This window comes from Struthio camelus, chromosome 18 (genome assembly GCF_040807025.1).
Source record: "Struthio camelus isolate bStrCam1 chromosome 18, bStrCam1.hap1, whole genome shotgun sequence".
Classification (NCBI taxonomy): Eukaryota; Metazoa; Chordata; class Aves; order Struthioniformes; family Struthionidae; genus Struthio; species Struthio camelus.
In genome coordinates, this window is record NC_090959.1 from 3,708,645 (window position 1) to 3,728,736 (window position 20,092).

Sequence of the window (20,092 nt, forward strand, 5' to 3'; positions counted from 1 at the left end):
CTATCACTCAGGGAAGTCATGGTCAACAGCAGAGCGTCTGAAAATCAGTAGCAGCCCCAGGAAGGATTTAACAGACTGACACAGGAACAGCAGTAAGCAAGCTCCTTTCCTGCCAGCATCACCTGTCCGAGTGCAGAGGCCTCAAACACAGAGCTGCATTCAGATGGAAAAACCTCTTCCTTTCCAAGAGTCAAATCAAACTCAATCATATTAATGTAAGTCCATTTCAGTCTCATTTACACATTCACATCCACTGAACAAGTGAAGAACAGAGACCAAACTGTTCAGAGATAAGACTATCCAGTCTGGTGAAACAGTAAAGCCCCAACCATGTTTCCACTACAAAAACACCTCAACATACTACACTAAGATTTTAAAGAAGTTCTAATATTGACAGAAAAGAATACATCTGGTTTCCAGATATCCCATCTTCAGGGTACATGCGTAAAGAAAAATCATTCAAGAATCATCAATTCAGTAAGAACCCTAGAATCTGTAAGCATTTCTTCATGAAGAATAAAGCCAAGGCATGCAGTGGGAAATACTATATCAGCATACTCTATGCCTCACTTTATGAGCATAACAAATTGCACTTCCAATTTTAAGATGGGTTACCCCCACAACTCCAAAAGCAGCTGTTGATGAGTCAGGTAAGCTGATATGCTTACCTAGTGTACACAAAATCAGGTGGCTGAGCATAAAGGATAGGTACGTTACCAAGAAGGCAGATACAATAGTGTGTTCCCAGAAATCTAACCAAACAGCATTCTTTGATTACAAGAATACAGTTTTGAGGATTAGCTATGACATAAATGTACACATTCCATAATGCAGGGTACTTGGTTCTTAAGTTTTACATTTGAATCTCAAAGCTACTAACACAGAACAGGCAATGACATTAGCCAGTTATCAAAGGAAGCTATTCTACCCATCTTCCCTTGGTTCTGACAGGAAGAGAATTTCAAAGAATAAAGTTATCTATGAAGCACAGCGAGTAAAGAGCATTTTGCCACAATGTGCGTTCCTAAATAGATCACTGCCGTACGCTAAACAAACAAATGCAATTCAGTTTGTAAGTCACTGATTTGGGCATTATTTCTCATTTTCAGTTCAAGTATGGTTACTAGAAATTGTTATTTAGGAGTTTTATTACCAACATTGGACTATCTCTCTCAAGAGAACTGAGGATAAAATGTTCCTTCTGAAGAGGATGATCAATAAGCTCTCTGATGCATAATCAATCCCCACAGTAGATCTCCAGTATGCTTTGCTTGATCATTAATGGATGGTTTTGGAAGCTTAGAAGTCCTACAGCAAACAATTCATCCACAAGCCCAAACATACATATTCTATTTCCACAAATGAAAAGCATTTTCACATTTAATGTCACACCTGGTTGCATTTCAAAGGCAGCGGGATTTAACTCCAGCATCTTTTTTAATGTCAAACAAATCTCACAGATTTGTTTTGAAAAATTAAACCAGATTAGTTTTATAAAAGGAATGAGAGTTATGACATGATCCAGATTTCTCCAAGAACAAAGAATTCACAGATAAGTTTAAAGGGAAACCCAAGGGAATCTGTGTCATGAATATTTTTGTGAAGCTAGGACCAGACTGTGATAAGCTCTGCTCAGGTGCAAATCGGCCCCAGACTCTCCCTACCATAGTAAGAGGGAAAGATTTCTACTTTCACTCCAGCTTCAACCCTGCTGCCCTACTAAACTTTGCTGCTGGATAGGCATGTGAAAGCTGGCTGTAAACGATGACTTTTCACAGAAAGGAAAAAAATGGAGCTCCCTGACCATCCTGAGGCACCTCAGGTTGGAGCCCCCACGTCAAGCCAAAAAGTGGACTGAACGTTCCCACTGCACGTGACAGACGAGTCGCAAGAACATGCTGGCCGCAAGAACCAGCCCACTTCAGACTCAACCGGCTCAGCATGACTAAAGTCAAGCATTCACTGAGAGACAGAAGCTTCTTGAGACAACACGGAATTCAAGTACAGACAAAACGGAGTTACCTTATCCCATCTGAACTTAGCTTACTTGACTCACCTTCTTTGGAAGGAAATGGACTCCAACAGAGTATTTATCACTATTGGTCCAGAGCTCGATTTGTGCCAACACCTGGTTGGTGAAGGAATTACTCATAACAAAGCTAGGGTGACCCATAGCACAGCCCAAGTTGACTAGTCGACCTTCTGCTAGCAGTATAACATGGCGGCCATTCCTCAGTGTATACCGATCCACCTGGGTGGAAAACAAACCAAAATCACTTAGAGGTGAGGCTACAGACAACATTAAGTCATGCAAAACTTGGTAGATGACCTTCCCACATCAACAATCCAGCAGTAGTCTTCCAATACAGACTTAGGTTGTAATTGAGAGATACCTCACTCCACTCCCAGTCAGTTGAGTATCAAATCTGTAACTGTTCTGGATTTCATACAACATGTATCTTAGCATTGCTTCTCATTTAACCACTTATCCAGTTCTTCTAGCTTTTCTGCATACACGTCATCTCAGATAGTTGTGGTGGAGAACATACTGCCAATAGTAACATGTAACTCACATGTGCACAGTTAGAAGAACCAGTGTGGAGAGACAGGATTAAAAACTGAACACCTCTACAGGCAACAGCATTTGCCTCTAATATAGGGGCCACAGCCAGAGTCTTCAGCTTACTGAAATTACTCCCCTGTAACTCTTCCCTCTAGAGTAAGGCCAATGCTTTACAGTCAGAACACACACAGTTCAGCTCGTATCTACAGCAGCCTGCGCCTGGGCGATATGTTTGCAAGCTCTTTGGCACTGTTATAAGAACCTGATCCTGAAGGGTCTCGCGGTTTGACAGCTCACCACCTCAGATGAGCCCATTTCCAGCTGAGGGCAAGACAAGTCCAAAGACTAAAAGACTAAACAGACTCTCTCTGCCTGTGAAGTGAGTAACAGGTTACATCTGTTGCTGTAAAGAACCAGTATAATAAAAGACTGTCCTAGATTCTGGTGAACTTCTTTGCTCTGAGTCGAACATATCAGTCCTCCATTCAGAATGACTTCCAAGCTATGCTCGGGGCAACAAGACTCTGCACACCAGGACCAAATTGCATACAGGATAAGACAACTGGTGTTCAGCTACACAATCTAGTTCCAAACAATTCAGGAGATTGTTTCACTTAACATGAGCCTCAACTGTCTGGGCCAGTCTGGAATCCTACACTGTTAGCTCTTCTCTCCACTGCCTTCACACCTGTAGGAGGTTAGAATGTTAAAGCTTAGAATTAAATGTCAATATTGCCTGTAAGTGAATACTGAATAGTCATGTAACTGGTATTCTTTGCTCATTCATCATACCAAGCAGTTGGGAGTAGATTAAACCTCTGAAAAGACTGAAAAGAGCAAAGAGCAACTTTGACAAGATTAATCATATTTTAGACAAATTCATTTATCTGGTGTTATCATAGCACAGGCACTGTGAAAGACTTAAGGGACTCCCTCCCCAGACTGCATTTATTCTTACTGAGCAGAAGCAAACATGTCACTTTCGACTGTTCTTAAAGCTTTGGCCTGTAGGTTAGGTTAAAAGCCACATGGAACCTGCAGTCTTAACTGCAAACAATACCACCTTCTGCAAGAATACCTCTATTCAGGTTCTTAGTAGATGTGCAGTAAGGAAACCAAGACCAACAACTCAATTAGAAAGAAGTTCAATGGGTATTTAACCTTCAGAGAAGGTGTGCAGTCGCATGCCTTCCCTACCTGCCTACCCCAGCTATGCTTCAATCCCAGAGCTATTTCTGGGATTTGTATGCCAGAGATGGCTTCCCCCCCTGCCCCGCAGGACTTTGGCAGAGAGTAACCACCTCAAACAGAAGCCCTGAATATAATTCTTAATTTCTCCTTTCCAAGAGTACGACAGCCAGACAGGATTAGCAAGAATGTTTTCTGTTGCACAGCTGCAGCATTTCTTACAGATGGTGACTCTTCAGTATGGACCACCACTGACTGTGCTGAGTCCACCCAAGAAATACAACATGCAGTATCAGAGGATAATGGGAGGAAGTAATGAAACCAAGAAGGAAGCAGCCATAAGGAGAATACTCTCAAAGAACCTTGAGAAAGCTAAAAACATGGGCTGCAGGGAAGCTGCCAAGTCTAACAGAACTGGATGCAGCCACATTATTACTCTAAACCAACTAGACAGTCCTCTCAAATGGTTATGTGACCGCCAGTCACAAACAGATGAACTTCTTTTTAACCCTCAACTCCCATTCCAGATTGTTCCTCTGAGGTGCCAAGAGACAGTTTTGTTGTTGTAAAGAAGAATCTGTCCCCAAACACTTTCAAATTACCTTAAGAACACATTAGCATCTCCGATGGCCAAGGCTATATGCTCAGGCAGGATTACAGTAAGAATGAGGGGCAACACCTGGACTGGCTGGCCAGCACCCTACAATGAATAGCAGCGTTCACAAGTCAGTCTCAAGAAACTGCAGCAGTAGTGAGGAGAAGCCTACAAGTTCATACTCATGTTATACATTGTGCATCTTCAATTCAGGCTAAAAACAATTTTATTCAGACTTAGCAAAACTCTTACAATACCATTCCATGATGAATGGCAGAATATGCGCCAGTATCAATAAAAGTCTTTAAGTTCTTTTATTTAGTGCAGGATCTCGTGGATAAAGCCAGGAAATTTCGAGTTACTAAAACACTGGGAATTTGTCGTATTAAAGCAAAAAGCACTCAAATCAATTTTCTTGCATAAATATACCTCTTTCTAGATGGGCAGAAGAATATACAATTCCAAGTTTCTTATACAGTTTTAATAGTAAACACTATTTACAGATTAACACGGCTACAAGGTATCACACTTAAGGGCTACTGTTCTGAGGTCTGAATTGGGCGGCTTAGGCGTCAAGATGTTATACCTGTATATAACTTACACCCGGACAGCTGCTGGCTTGTGCATCACATATTTGACAACTCGCTGGCCTGACTCAGATTCAATGCACAGGGTAACACAGAAAAATGCAAAATGTCTTCGCATAGAGAGAAATGCAAAATAGTAGTAATAGCAGCAGAGGCATAAGTCAACATTGGGAAAACAAGCCTCATTCGTAGGTGGATAAGCAGGCTGATTTATAAACTCAGGAAATTGCTAGAGCTCAAGTCATTCAAGTGCTAAGTTTATTTCTAGACTTCCACAAATGCCTCCTCCCTTTCCTCATTTGCATTTAACTTACTCCAGACTTCCTGGCTGTTTTGCACTTCCTCTGTGTCACCCCTCCACACCTGTTAAATACATGATTTATTCCCAGAGCCACAGCCCACAGATCTCACCCTGACCTTTCCTTCCCCTCTACAGTTGTGCTTGTGCTATAAGTCATTTTCTAATATCAGAAGACAGTGAGCGGGACTTTATCCAGTGCAGATCCGTATTCAAAACAAACTGCCAGCTTCTCAGAAATAAGCCTACTTGCTACTCAGCTGTTACTTTGAAAGTAACAGATGCATCACCATGGCACACAGACATCTTCCTTTCCAGGTATTAGATGTTTCTTATGCCATCTCACTACTTGTAAATGGGGACCATATGGTGCTAAAAGCTACAATGTTGGACACTGTCTCACACAGTGAAGGGAAGGAAGCTGCAGAGTACTTTGTGGGAGCTTGTTTCTAAACTTAAAGTTAACCCACATCCTGGAAGGTGCAAGGAACTGCTGCAAATCTCTACTCACTGCCATCTAATTTGTTTCAAGCGTCGACCATGGGCTGCTTCAGGATGTGAAGTCAAGTTTTGCCTCCCAGTGCTGCTTCTCCTTTTTCCACCCCCCGAAAACTTTGAGAGTGAGCGTGAGACTGGTCCTGCTCAACTATCCAGCCACCACAGAAATTAGGTTTGATAAAGGTGCACAGAGAATGAAAATAAAGCTTTTACATAGCAGTACCTGATCATGTAGCACCTGCTCAGCTACTTACCTTATCATACAGGTCTGTGAAGTCCTTAGGGACAAGAAATCTAAACAGACACAAAATGGGGTCTAGGGCCATATCATTAGCACAGTGTAACTACATACAGCATTAAAAACACCAGAGTCCAACTTGGGATTCAAGTTGACAGTTGGTAGTTGACAGTTCTTTCGATTCCATAGAAGTCGTCAAAACCCAAGTACTAACCTCAAGTCAGGGACCAGTTCATCAGGTTTGGCAGTATACAAGTCTATAAGTCATTTTCACCTTAATGAAGCCTCCAACGTGTCATAAGAATAGCTGTATAAAATTTCCATTTAGGTGCATCCTATCTCCAGCAGGAGCCGGTAGGTGTGCATGGAAGAGTACAAGAACAGCCCAAGGGTAAAGTGCTATTTTCTCCAGCACATGATCTCAGTTTCAGCTATCTATGGATCAAGCTGAGGCAGAGTAGCACATCCAGGGCTGCCAGAGATACCTTTCACAAATTTTAGCTATCGATCTTCAAACACATTTGTGACACTTGCAGCACCCTGGACAGTGAGTCCCACAGCTCTCACTGTGTGAATAGAACCAATAACCAAAACCAAGCAGCTAGCTGTAGCATCCCTCAAGATAAAGGCTTTAGTGCAGAGCTGACTTTTCTCTAAGGCCATAGGCAAGGATAGACTTGAATACAGTTAGAATTGGGCTCATCCAAATATGAAGTTATACACTCAAGTTCAGTGTCCCAAAAGCAAACAGGATATTGAGAAGACTCAGAACTGCTTACTAAGGGTTCAGTGTGGGTGGCCAATAGGCCACAGGGAATTACGAAAATTGGAAGGGCAGATTGAGATCTAAGAAAGATGCTTGGATGCGTTAAAAAACGCACACCTGTCCCAGAATCCTGCTATCAGCAAGCCCACTCCCACTTCAAAAGCTAACTAGAAGTTGTTCTGTGCCAAGTCAGACAGAGCCTAGTTTGCCTTAAGCAATGTTTTCTCAATGCTAGCGTTACAAAACCATTTTGGTTTAGTCTAGTTTGTTTCTCTGTTTAAGGATACAGTTGAAAAGCTGAAATTTTTATATCCTTACTTCCCTGTGTGGCTACAGCTGTAGCTTGAAGTAGATACATTGTGGAAATGCAAGGGGGGCAAGCATAAAAACATCCCTCCTTGTCTGCCCACGCAGGACTTCTGGTCTCCAAAGGTTTCTAAAATGAAACCACTGAATCTGGAAGAGAACTCTGAATTTGGCAAACCTCCAAATAGGCTTTACTGAGGCTTTCATCTGAATTAAAAAATGCTTTGAAGAGGCGTGAAATTTTTCCAACCTTGATAGAACCTCAGAAGACATTATCTTGAGATTCATTCTGATACTGGCACTCTGTTAGGACTGAGATTCTTCTAGTGTTAGACTGCTACATTAGCGAGCAACTTCCTGTGAGGAAGTTTAGATCAAGGCAACCTACAATCTGTTCTCAAGAAGTTTAATACAGTCTCTAATGGCCTGTTCTGTATTCACAATCTAGCTTGCCTTTTAAAAAGCAGTTTGGCATTGTTTTTTGCTGGTAGCTATCTAGAAAGCCTATTTCCACACGTTCCCCCCCACCCCATCCTAAGCATCAAGGCTGACTTCCTGTAAGGAATGAGCATTACATAGTTGTCTATGATCACCACCAAGGCGGCAGCACTCATGTTTATCAAGGAAGTAGGAACACATGGACAGAGATACATCCCTCCAGAGACCATGCTGTTCTAGGGGGCATGGCTGGAACCAATTGCTTTAATATATACGCAATAAAATGATGTCCAATTTGTTCTAGGTTAAGCAGGGAAGAGCAGATCATAATCTGCATTCTGCTTAGAGCAAGACTGGCTTCCAAACATCCTAGAAACAGACATCAGTATCTGGAGAGAAAGCCTCCCTCCTTCCCCCCCCCCCCCCTTTCTGGAGCAAGGCACTGACTAGCTCTCTTTCCAGCAGGAGAGCCTGTGCAAGGCCCGTCTCACCTGGGGCTTAACATTCACTGCCTCTACTGCGTTTTCATTCAGCCACTTTGCATCAACTTCCACATCAAAATGGCCAATATTACACACTATGGCATCATCCTTCATCTGCTCAAAGTGCCTGTTAAAAAAAAAAAAGTTCTATTAAAAGTTATTGCACATATGGGAGTTAAAAAAAACACAAATACACACACGCCACTTCTCCAGCACCAGGAAATGTGCTGGTCCATAGCTCTGTTCGAGGAGAAACGTCCTTGGCTCACTGACTGCATTTGAGCATCACAACCATGAGATGCATGGACGGCAAAGCCTGGTGGAAAAAAAATAATCAAGCTTCTAGGAAGAGTCTATTCCTAAGGATATAAGAGTGTGAGGGAAAACATTTTTTCCAGTATAGAAAGTAAAATTCATTTTTTGAACTGGTCAGAACTAGAATATTCACACTTATTCTCTTCATTCCCACACAGAAGGGACACCTTACTCCATGTTTTTAAAGTTTCCAGCAGTTTCACATCTTGGAGTCTAATGGCCTTATCTTTTCCCACTTAATTTGACTTCCTACTCAAGATGTACAATCATAATGGCAAAGACAGGAATGAGCGTGTAGAGCGGAAGGGTATAAATTGCGATCTAAGAAGTGGTAACAAAAACTGCAGGGTAGTTTATTGAGAACAGGCTAGTTTCAAATCTGCTATATGTACTTGCAGATGGAATCACTTTCAGCCTCTACCTACCTCCCCCTCTTCTGCTCACATTTATTTGTCCTAACATAGAACTCAGTCCAAATGCTCTCATTCTCCAAAACTATCTATCCCTCTACACCTTCTCCTGTTTCTCCAGCATTAGATGATGTAAGACAGGAACAATTGCAACTCAGCAATATCCAACAGAACTGAAAGACCATAGTCCTGATTTCTCATTAAGTTAATGCTAAATCCAGATGTTCAGAAATGAGACCTATGTGCTAACCCTTACCATATTGCTGACAAGTTACAACTGTATGAAATCTAACTGCACAGGAATTTTTTCATCAAAGCAAGTGGCTAGGCCATACCTGCCCTGAACAATGTCAGTGCATCCAGTGGTGGTAACAAAAATATTGCCTTCTTTGCAGGCCTCCTCCATGGTTGTAACTTCATAACCTGAAAAAGAGAGGGGGAAAAAAACATTTCCCTGATCAACCATCAGCACTTGTTCAAAAATAGACTACAATATTATGAACAGAAAAGTCAAAAGTCTATGCCAATGTTTGATGCACGTAGGATAGCAGGGTACTGGGCATACTCTTGTCTCACTAAATACCAAGGTAGCACAAAATATCTATCCCTCACCTATTTCCAATATGAAGATGCATACATTTAATGTTTCTATGTTCATATGTACAATATTTCACATAACTTTTAGCTTGGATTCAAGGGGTCAAGTCTGCAAACAAAAACGCACCCACAATACCCTTGCAAGTTCTCATCACGTATGAATATAAATGGGATAAACTGGTACCAACAAGCACAGCTACAGAAGGGACCCACAGAAGAGTGGGAACACAGCTTCCAAAGCATGGCTTGAGCACAGCCTCACATTGGAAAGGCAGAGATCAGGGCATTGCTCTCCGCACACATCTACTGAAGGTAAGACCTGGTGTTTTACTGCAAAGATATTCTAGTGAAGTCTCAACCCAAACTAGAGGTTAGAGATGCCCAACTTGAAAAGCAATCAAACAATTCAAAACCAGGTGTACAGCATCATGAAATGGGGTGCTTCCCCCACTGTGTGCTCTCCATATCCTTGACTCCAAATATATCTTCAAGGACTATACTAAACTCCTTCCTGGAATGCACAGTTGTAAGGCAAGAGTTCTTCACAAGCTGAGTTGAACTGGAGAAGTCACTTTTACCTCCATCAGAGGAATAGGGTTAAAATGCTTTGAAACTGTTTTGACTGAGCATCCTTCAGTGCTCTGCACAGAGATCCGCATGAGATGCGCCGAGTTCTGCATCTCCTTTAGTTCTCACCTTCCATAGCTGCCTGCAGTGCATTGATGGGATCGATTTCAGTGACGATGACTCTGGCTCCAAAGCTCCGTAGGGCCTGGGCACAGCCTTTGCCCACATCGCCATAACCTGCCACCACTGCCACTTTTCCAGCAATCATGACATCTGTGGCACGTTTGATGCCATCAATGAGGGACTCTCGGCAACCATAAAGGTTATCAAATTTGCTCTGAGGAAGAAAAAGCAGCAACTTAGAACAGATGAAAGGCATCGAGAAGCAAAAGTCCCTTAGAGAATCAAAATGCGTTTATACAGAAATACTATGAAAAGGCTGACAGCCAGCTAAATAATTACAGTGAGCGATGGGAAGAAAACCAGATCTGATGTTTTTATATAGTTATCTATATAGTTATACCAGATACAGGCTCCAGCGCGCCTCTGACGAGAGGCATTTCACAAGCATGTTGCATCCACTGGCTAGGGCTTGGACTTGTTAAAAGCTTGCTAGAGGTAACCTGAATTTATCAGCTTAAAGCACAAACGATTGTTGCATACAGAGGTAGGTCCGAGTTCGCTAAGCAGATGTTCATTCATTCTACCGCTGCTTGAATCATGTGCCACAGGTAGCCAAAAAGCACCAGAACAACATCTGGCCAGTTAGCACAGGTTCACATCTTTGAGACACACGTACCCTGCAGAAGCAACAAGCAGCAAGCTACCCACACCAGCCAGACACTGGGAGGAAGGCACGCTGCAGCCAATAAAGATCAAAGTTGTTTCTTCCCCTAGGAAGGGTTACACTAATACTGCCACACCTCACCACTGCTCAGCCCTAGAAAAAAGTCAGTAAGTAACACTACGATATCAGAAACTGCAACCGAGAACCCCTGGGTTTCATCTCCTAACGCGCCATCCCACAACATCATCCTAATGTAGTATTAGCTTACCAGCAGCCAGATCTCCAAATGGAAACTGTTCTGCTAAGTCAGAGGTCAAACACTACTCCAACTGAACATTTCCCTAGACTTAGAAACACATCTTGCTGTGTCGATTTTTACGTCTCTTCACCGTTTTCTCCTTGAGCCCTTTGTGTTGGCCAGAAGGGTGGGCTGTATAAACAGATTTGATTACCTGAAATGTTACAGCAGCCAGGAACTGAAGAAACCTGGCTACCAACGGTGTGCTATGTTCTGCAAGGCAGGGGTAAAGAACTCACCACCCACCGCAAAACTCTAGCCTCAAAGCCTGCAGCTGTGCTTTCTGCAGCCTTAAATCACCAGCTGCTCTTGCCATTACGTAACAGAGATAGGACTTCTCATAGTGAACAGGGCACTAAGATTGTGTACTTAAACGTGAACAGCAGCACAGAGCTTTCGAATGGGAACTATCTTGCAGTTACAGCTGGTGCCACGTAGCATGTATAGCAAGTGATGATACACGAAAGAAACATGCAGCAATATTCAGATTCGACTTTCCGTGTCACAACTTACGGCTATAAAGTTTTATTATAAAACAAATGCAACAAATGGCTGTGTCCAAAACACTGCAAATATAACTGAGTCATTACCTGGGCAGTTACAAAAATACAGCTGCATATTGCTCTCACAGCCTCAGAACCTGACCATTTGCCTACCTCTAAGTTATTCTCCACATCCAGAAATACCTGACTTGGTACCATAAGCCTTGGCACAGGCAAGTTTGCCATGAATACTTCAGAAAATTTGCGTTACTAATGCTTCAAATTCCAAAGCTAGTATCACTTAGTGCTGCTCTTTTCTAATCACCCAGAAGATTTTCCTTGCAATGTAAGCCTTCTTGTGGAAGAAAAGAGTGTTAGATCTGATTCCTCATCTCCAAATCCCCCAATTGCAATCAAAGCCTTCCTAGTGCCAGTGCAGTTTCATTCCCACGTGGCAAGGCAGCAGAATGCCAGATGTACTGACGTCTGTCCCACCCAACAATGTTTGGGCAGCAGAGGCGGAGGGGAACAGCACTGCCCGTCCTGTCCTCTCTCCAAATATTAGTATAGGAAGGACTTTATCATTTACAAGCTGGCACCAAGTCAAAATATCCAACCAGGGGAGTGAAGTTTGTCATTTCAGTAGGTGTCTTCCTGGAGATCTATAACCATGGTTAGTACAAATCTTAGTACATGAATGCCAAATAGCATTCAAAAATAAGCACTTGTTTGGCACTAGAATAAAACTAGCTCAACTCTAACCTGTTCAAGAGGGTTTTTCAGAAACATCTGAATTTCTAAATCTACTGAGCAGTATTAATAGTTATTGCGCAGAAGGCAGAAATCTAGTTGAAAAGGATGCAGGGGAACAGGTTTCTTCTGAAAGCAACTGCATTCCAGTCCATTGGCTTGGAACAGAGGTGCCAGGCACATCTTTGAGGAAAAAGGAGCTATTTTGCTGATGGCAAACTGCAGAGAAGACAGCTCAAACCATAGTGAGAAATGCCATGTCCAGCAAGGGAACGTTTGAGACAGGCTAGCCTCAGTGTCCTCACAGCCACAGGATACCGAAAGAGGGCTGCCCTGGAAGCGCCCTTTTTGCACAGGCAAACTACACATCAGCAACCATTACCATGGATTTCCACCTTGAAGATCATTTTGAACTGAACGGAGTATGGTACCTGCAAAGTGATTTAGCCACTAGATTTAAAAAGCATCTAGATGCAAAAGCTTTTAAGCATGTCTGAAAATCCCACTAGTATTTCATCTGCATCCAGAAGCATCCACACCCTTTAAATACCATTTCCCCTTGATCCTCAGTTCACCAGGATTTGTCTCAGGAAGCAGAAATACAGCTAAGCAAGGAAGAAATGCTTCTTGCCCTACCCATTGTAAACACTGCTTGCAGAAATATCTTGTCAGACCAACCCACCTTTACCAGCCACAAGCTCACCTAGGTCACTCTTCCTTTAGGGGACAGTACTGGCTGCCTTTCATCCACCTACACTCAAGCAGCTGAAGCCTAGGACACTAGTTTTAACTGCTTTACCATTCTACTTTGCTATTCCTGTGCTGTTTTCTTTTTCAGCTATTACCTGCCAGGCTAATGTGGGCTGTAAGGTACGATGAGCGAAGACAGGCCCGTTGCCACAGGGACTGACTGTAGCCTAATGCGGCCATAATTTCCAAAGGTCTTTTTATATTGTTATAATGCCGAAAAAAGGAATGCACATCGTAATACACAAACCCTCGATATTCTAAAAAACAAGGGCGCTATTTACAATAGCACGTCACACTAGAAAAACGTCACAGGTTCCACCAGCTCACTTTAAGGACATGTAGGCTCACTTTAACAACATAGTGAAAGTCTGTTCAGTACCAGGGCAAGAACAGTCCAGCAAGAGTCAGAATACCTGCATGGAAATGACAGCATCACAACACCACAGCAGTCAGACAGCAGAATATAGCACAAGGGCACTGATTGCATTACCTTCGTGACAGAGTCGTTAACATTGATGGCTGGCACTTTCAGGGTCCCATTGGCCTTCATCTTGTACAGGTTATGAACTCCAGTGGTTGTCTCTTCTGAAATACCTCTAATTCCTATGGGGAAAGTAGAAGGATTCATCCTAGTTAGAATTAACACTGCAAATCAACACATCTGGATGCCAGAGCATCTTCCGGAGGCCTCCATTATACAAGCACTCTGCAGGAAGCAGGGAAGAGATATGAACCCTCATCTGGGTCTTCAAGCAGTAGTTTGAAGTTTCAAACAAGTTTCTCTCCCACAAGACAATTAAGACAGCAGGATAAAGTTTTTGGGAAGAGCAAGAAGGAGGAGGAAATCAGTTGGAAAACCACAACAATTGTCAGAAGGTGAAGAGCTTTCCAGAGAAACAATGAGCAAATCCCTTGCCCATTCCTAAAATCAACATTGACAGGCAAGGAAAGGGAAGGGGGATCCCAAATATGCATTTGGGATTTGAAAGCATTAATGATTTCATCTTCTGCAGCCCTTCCCAGACATCATCCCATTTCCAACTGTGAGAAAAGGAACACACAGGTTGACCATATAAGAAGTATGTGGCAGAGGCAGGCATCGATCCCGATTTTTTCAGCCTGCAGCCACAAAATTGATCTCTCTTTAGATCCTCCACAGCATTCATCCTATGGCAGTTAAACACAGGCATTAATACTTCATTATCAATGCCAGAGCCAGTTCTGAGTACAAGTGTAGTGGCTGTTGATACCAACCATACTACATATTTTAGTGAGGGGAATAAAGAGCGTCCAGGTGGAACTGCAGACTCAGGTTCATTAAGACGATATTTATCACACTGATCATCCCTCACTTGGGCAAGAGAGCTGATTTAGCAAGTAGTCCATCAGCATTTCTGCAGCCAGAAGATGTCTTTGACAATGACAGGAGTTTTAAGTAAAAAAGTAAAATCAAAAACAAAAAACTAAAAAATCAAAATAAAGCCTGATGCAGCTTTCTACAAAATTAAATTCAGGAGAAAGTTTCACGGAAAGCTTTCCAAAGAAACAAGAAACTTATCTTTTGCATAAGAGTCCCACTATCCTCTAAAGAGATCCACATATTAACTCAGCTGGAAACTTAAGTAGTTAACAGCTGGTACTGAAAAGATGTTCAGTATTGCTCCTCAAGGTCAACCTATCATCCGTCTTCTCTGGACATCTGACACATTCCTGCTGGGGAACCAGGGCAGCGACAGATCCCCTCACCGCTCCAGCAGGCTCTGCCTACAGAAGGTGTGCACGGTCTGAGCATACTGCAGCTTTCAGGACAGATACTGCTGGATAGCAGGTGACAGCACATTATCTTATGTGAGTACACATGAATGGACAGACACTGCAGTACAGGAAACATTGCTCCTTTTTTTGTCAGGTTCCTCCTCTCCCCTGCTTTTTTTTTATTTAAAGAATTCCTCTCCCTCACTGCAAATCCTATAACCTTTCCCAACTCCTACGTACTTTTTATCCACGCTGCCCACAGACCTCACTGTACTTCAGAAAGGTGAGTACTAGCCTTCCTGCTTCACCAGCAGTAGAAGTAAAGCATAGAGGCAAAAGCATTTGCCAAAAATTGCTAAACCGTCGGTGGCAATACCTGAGCTCCTCAGTCTCAGCTCAGTGACTCACCAGTAGCCACTGCTAGTTTAGGTAGGAGTGAGTAAGAATTTCATGCTTGGATATAACTACTGCGCCAGCTCTCCCATCCTTCAGCAAAATCCAGAAAATTGTGTATGCAGTTTATTAATATTTCTCTTCACTCCCCCAAATTAAGTATCCAAATACTGCCACCTCTCCAGCCACTCAAGCAATCACTTTAAGACTGAAAATTTACCATAGAAATCAAAATAAATTGCTGTAATGGCTGTAAGAGCTAAAAAGGTATCCACAGTTCAGGTACAGTGAAGAACATGACATTTCCTTCACTAGATGTTGCCCTGACTGATCAAATACATTGTTTTGCTGACTTGGGAATGCCATCTTATATTGACCATTGCATATTCCAAGACCCACATATGAGAAATTTATAGGGCAGGACTAATAACAGGGAGGGAAAAAAAAAAAACACTTTGTGAACAGCAAGCAGAACAGCAGCAGCCACGAGCAGCCGCAGGGCTACGGCACAGCCCAAGGACAGAAGAGGAATCAGGCTAACTAGCCCTGCACCTCCAGCTGCGCAAGCGAACAAGTCCAGCCATCCTTGCATGAGCCCAGCAGCAACACACCGGCCCGCAAGGCCGGCAGCCTCCAGAGAGGTGTCTCAGGGCCGGGAACAACCGGGACCCAGCAGGCTCTGCAGGAGCAGGCAGCTGCTGGAGCAGGGAAAGCACCACTTCCCGCACAGGGCAGAGCGCGGTTTCAGAGCCTCGTGTGCCCAGTTTCTCAGGCACGGCTCCCAGCCAGAGGTAGGACACCCGAACAGGCTTCAGGAGCCTGGTTCCCACGGGAGGGGACACAGGTGCTTTGCCACAGGTGCATGGGATGAAACACAAGCCAAAGCGACAACCAAGCGTGGCTGGTGGCCCAGAGGCAGCCATGGCCTGAGTTCAACAGGAGCGCTGAGGGCAAGGTGCTAAAGGAAGGGAAGAGGAATCTCAAATTCCTACCGCAGCTGAAACAAGTGAGAAAGAATAAAGTCTATTAAAAAAAGTCACCTTCAAAGTTGAGGGCTTAAGCCTGCTGGAAGAGCAGCTCGCTTCATCCCCCCTGCCAGCATCTGGGAGACACATGCCTGCGGCCTGCAGGACTCCCGCTCCAGGACAGGGGGAGCGGGCAATGGCGCGGCTGTCCCAGCTCCTGCGCCCCAGCACCTGCAGCAGCCCCGGCGTACCGAGCCCCGCCACCCCGAGGGGGGCCCACGCTCCGCAGCCTGCCGCTGCTGCCGGGAGCAAAGCGGCAATGAAAAGACTCAAAGACGGGGCGTGAGCGAGAGCAATGTTCAGAGAACCTCCTGCACGCCGAGGGAAAGGAAGGAAAACTCGACTAGCTGAATGCTTAAGTATGTAGCAATTCATCCAAAATCTTAACTCCTTTAGGCTAGCAACACACAGATGCTTATCTTGGCTTAAAACCATGCTTACTGCTTTAAAGAAACTGCTGTGAACTGCCCTAACCCTAGGTGAACTATGCAAACCAGGCGGACCGTCCACTTCAGTTTAATTCTTCGAGTTTGACTCGAATCATTTTTCAAAATGGAACGTGCACAAGTGACAGATGGCTAGATAGAGCCTAAAAGGCTAGAAAGGTTGGATTTCTTCATGCTGAGCCGAATGCCACAAACGCTACTGCTCCCACCGCAGCTACAGCTACAAACGAAAGCTCCCAGAGATCCCCTGGCTGAAGAAGCATCACAAATTACAACCCCGTAGGGGCACTGCAGCTGGCTGCCCCCTTCCCAGCTCGGGAGGCAAGATCCGGCTTTGCCTGTCTCTCATTAGTGGGTCAGCCCAAAGCGTGCCAGGTGGCTGCCCAGACTCACTGGTCCGGAGGGCAACGAACAGAGACCAAGAGACATTAGCCCTCCCTTTTGCTTCCCAGACCGGCAGTTAGAAGCACACACGCAAAGTAAGAGATTAGCACCTCTAGAAGGAAATATGGCTCTTGATTAGGCTGATTTGCCCCTCCAAGAGGTCTGTCTCATCACAGACCTGAAATAAAGCCTTAGATAGCTACACAACTTGGATGCGTATAGACCAAATGAGTTCAGGCTTTGGTACATCTAAGGCTTGTTTGGAGGGGCAGGACAAACTAAAGAACACTGTCTGCTGCACAGCAAAATACAGCAGCTGTAGCGAGTCTCCAAAAAGCAGCAACTTACCAAAAGTAGCAGTTTTCCAATGCAACTGCCTGGATCAGGTACAATCATTCCCCTCCTGTGAAGGAAATGATCTCTGGGAGGTTGTGGCAGAGACATCCAAATCAAAACTGCCCTCTCTTCTGATCTATCTGGAGACTAAGAGACATGCCCTCCCCTTTCTTCAAAAGCTCTCCAGGCCGACCTTTCTAAGCTTAGCAGATTTTCTTTACCTTTAAGATCCCTTTACCTCAGAAAGTCTGATGTCATGCAACTCAGCCGCTTCCCTTCCCTGACGAAGGCCTCCCTGCTGCCCCAGGCAACATTTACATCTGGTCTAACCTACTCTGAAACGCTGCAGTAAGAAGCACTGCCTACATCAGTCATTCCAATGACCTTTTACAGAATGGACTTAACCTCAGAGAAGAGCCTACAGCAAAGGGCAGTTAGAACTAAACTGAAAAGACCTTGCTAAAGATTCAAACCTGCTTCGCTCTCCTGTATCTCTTACCTGATTAAGGAGCAAATCTGCAATAATGGATCATAAGTGATCCAATTTTCTCAGTCCTTTCTAAAGAGCAGTCTTTTGCACAGATGCCACAGACGTCCTGTGTCTGAGCTCAGGGGGCTTTCTAACTCTGTCCAGTTCTGAAGTTTTCCCTCTCCTACCTTTATTTATCCTGGCCTTAAGGACATTTTAGTGTAGAGGAATAAGCCAATAGTACAAAGCCATTCTGCCCTCTAATGGCAGTCTGGATTAAGGGAGAGGAAAAGCTTGTTGAGAATTTCCACATGCCTATTTAACACCACAGTTCCAAGCTGAAGAAAACCTGAATGAACTATAGAGACCTATTTCCAACTGCTAGTTTAGTCCTGATATGCAACTAACCTCTATTTAACTTAGAAGTGGCTGAAGCATGGAAGATAGGCAGGCAGTCCCCTCTGAAATTAGGCAAGAAAACTTGGGCCATGCCCGTTAAGTGTTGAACATTTCAGCTGTTCATTTCTGTGCACAGCTCAATTGCATGTGCTAACATTTGAGTGGCAGAACCCTTGCTAAATTCTCAGCTTTCCTCACATCTCAGAGGAGAACAGCAGCATGCTGAAATGCCTCCTGTGCTCAAGGTTCAGACTTTCCAAATATCATGCCTGCTCTGCTGACATTACTCTCCCCCAAAGAGGTCATTGGACTGTGACATTAATCCACTTCAACCGTCACTTATTTGAGGTCACTACCTTCAAATATCACAAACCTTTGGTATTTACTAGCCTCTATTATCTTCAGGATACAGAAATACTGGACGCTACAGAGGTGTTGGCTACGTTTAAGCAATCTTTGCAGCAAAGGGCTAAGTGCAGAACTCAGTTAAACGAGATTAAGGCTCTATGCAGTGGGTCCCTCTCACGAAGTTTTCCTACTTCTGAGGAGCATTGGACAGAACAGCAAAACGGATCAAGTTCTGGTGGCTTTCCACAAAGATCAGTCTTGGCTAGTTCGCTGAATTGCTGCAAGGAGGCTTTTCAACTACTATCAGTTCAGACACCACACGCATTTGGGCAAAGGAAACAGTGACAGGTAATACATCCAGTCTAGACTCTTTAAAAACCCAGCGGAAGAGGCATTCCTGCAAGTTTAGGAAGCAACTCCAGGGCACAAGGGATGTTGCTCTTGCTGGCAGACCAGGATGGATGCAAAGACAGGAAACAGCTCAACAGCCATTGCTCCACTCCACCATACTACACTGGTCCTTGCAGGACAGGAGCACAAGACAAGTAAAAGGGAGCAGAGGGCTAGAAGGGAAAGAGGCAAATAACAGGAATTCTAGAAGAGTGAAAGACAGCTTAGTGCAAGCACCCCCAGAAGCAGGGATACAAGTGGAGATGTGTTGCATGTGCACAGCAAAGGAGCAACCCTGCATTTTTGGGCCCTTGACAATGCCACGGAGACCAGGTGCTGTAACCAATCTTGATATTCCTTGGTATCAAATGGCAGGAAAGCAAGAGCCCACCTAACATCAGACAGAGGCAATCTAGGAAGCAAAAGGGAGCTTTGATGGAAAAGTGGGGATCCGAGCACGGCTGAGCAGTTACCAAAGAAAATCTCAGGTTACAGTTTAAATAATACCAAGTAAGGCGTTCACTGCAGAAGAACGAATGCCAGCAGGCTGAGGGTGGCAGAAAGTGAAGCCAGTCACACAGAAGCAGTTTCCTCTCTTCCTTGTCCCCCTACCCACACAAGCACAATGATGCAGAGTAATCCCATCCTCCTCCACTCACACAGCTCTATTTGTGGCCTGCCGCCTCTAATTTTTTCCCCATATTTTCCTCTTAAAGCAGCACAAGTCTCAACAGAATTGATCCAGCAGGCTTCTCCAGCAACCCAACTTCCAAGGACCAAGAACAAGCAGCGGCATACCTCACGGTATCAGTTTAGTTTCTCTGCGCACACATTCCTATTCAATTTTTTTCCACATCCTAGGTCAGCGTGCTCTTTGGCAACACTGGGCCTCTGTGGCTCGCAGCAACAGCATGGATGATGGACACTGGCAGAGCTAAGGAGAAGCTGCCACAGATCAGTGTGCTACTGCAGCTCATGCCAAATTCACTTCAGACAAATCATTTTGCATAAACATTTGTTAGCCACACCACACGTTCTATTCTCAGTTTTACTACTCTATACTTAAGGTAATAAATCAACAAAGCAAGAGTCCCAAACCTGACTCCATTAGCATCTTTGACTGCTGACAAATTGGATAAGAGTGAATGCCTTGTAGTTTATATACCGCAGAAAACTGTTCCTTTTCCAAGAAAGGCTACAGGTTGTCAAGATTTCATCCACAGGTGCACTAA

The 20,092-nt window shown here is 44.1% G+C and overlaps 1 protein-coding gene across 1 annotated transcript in view; it reads right to left on the minus strand.

Moving 5' to 3' along the window:
- Positions 1–20,092, minus strand: part of AHCY (adenosylhomocysteinase) — a 28,373-nt gene that overhangs the window by 1,026 nt on the left and 7,255 nt on the right. The window contains exons 5-9 of the mRNA XM_068913089.1: positions 13,406–13,518; positions 9,978–10,185; positions 9,020–9,107; positions 7,969–8,086; positions 2,057–2,251 (exon numbers count right to left, since the gene is read on the minus strand). Coding sequence (XP_068769190.1) covers positions 2,057–2,251; positions 7,969–8,086; positions 9,020–9,107; positions 9,978–10,185; positions 13,406–13,518 — 722 coding nt within the window. The remainder of the gene's footprint in view (positions 1–2,056; positions 2,252–7,968; positions 8,087–9,019; positions 9,108–9,977; positions 10,186–13,405; positions 13,519–20,092) is intronic.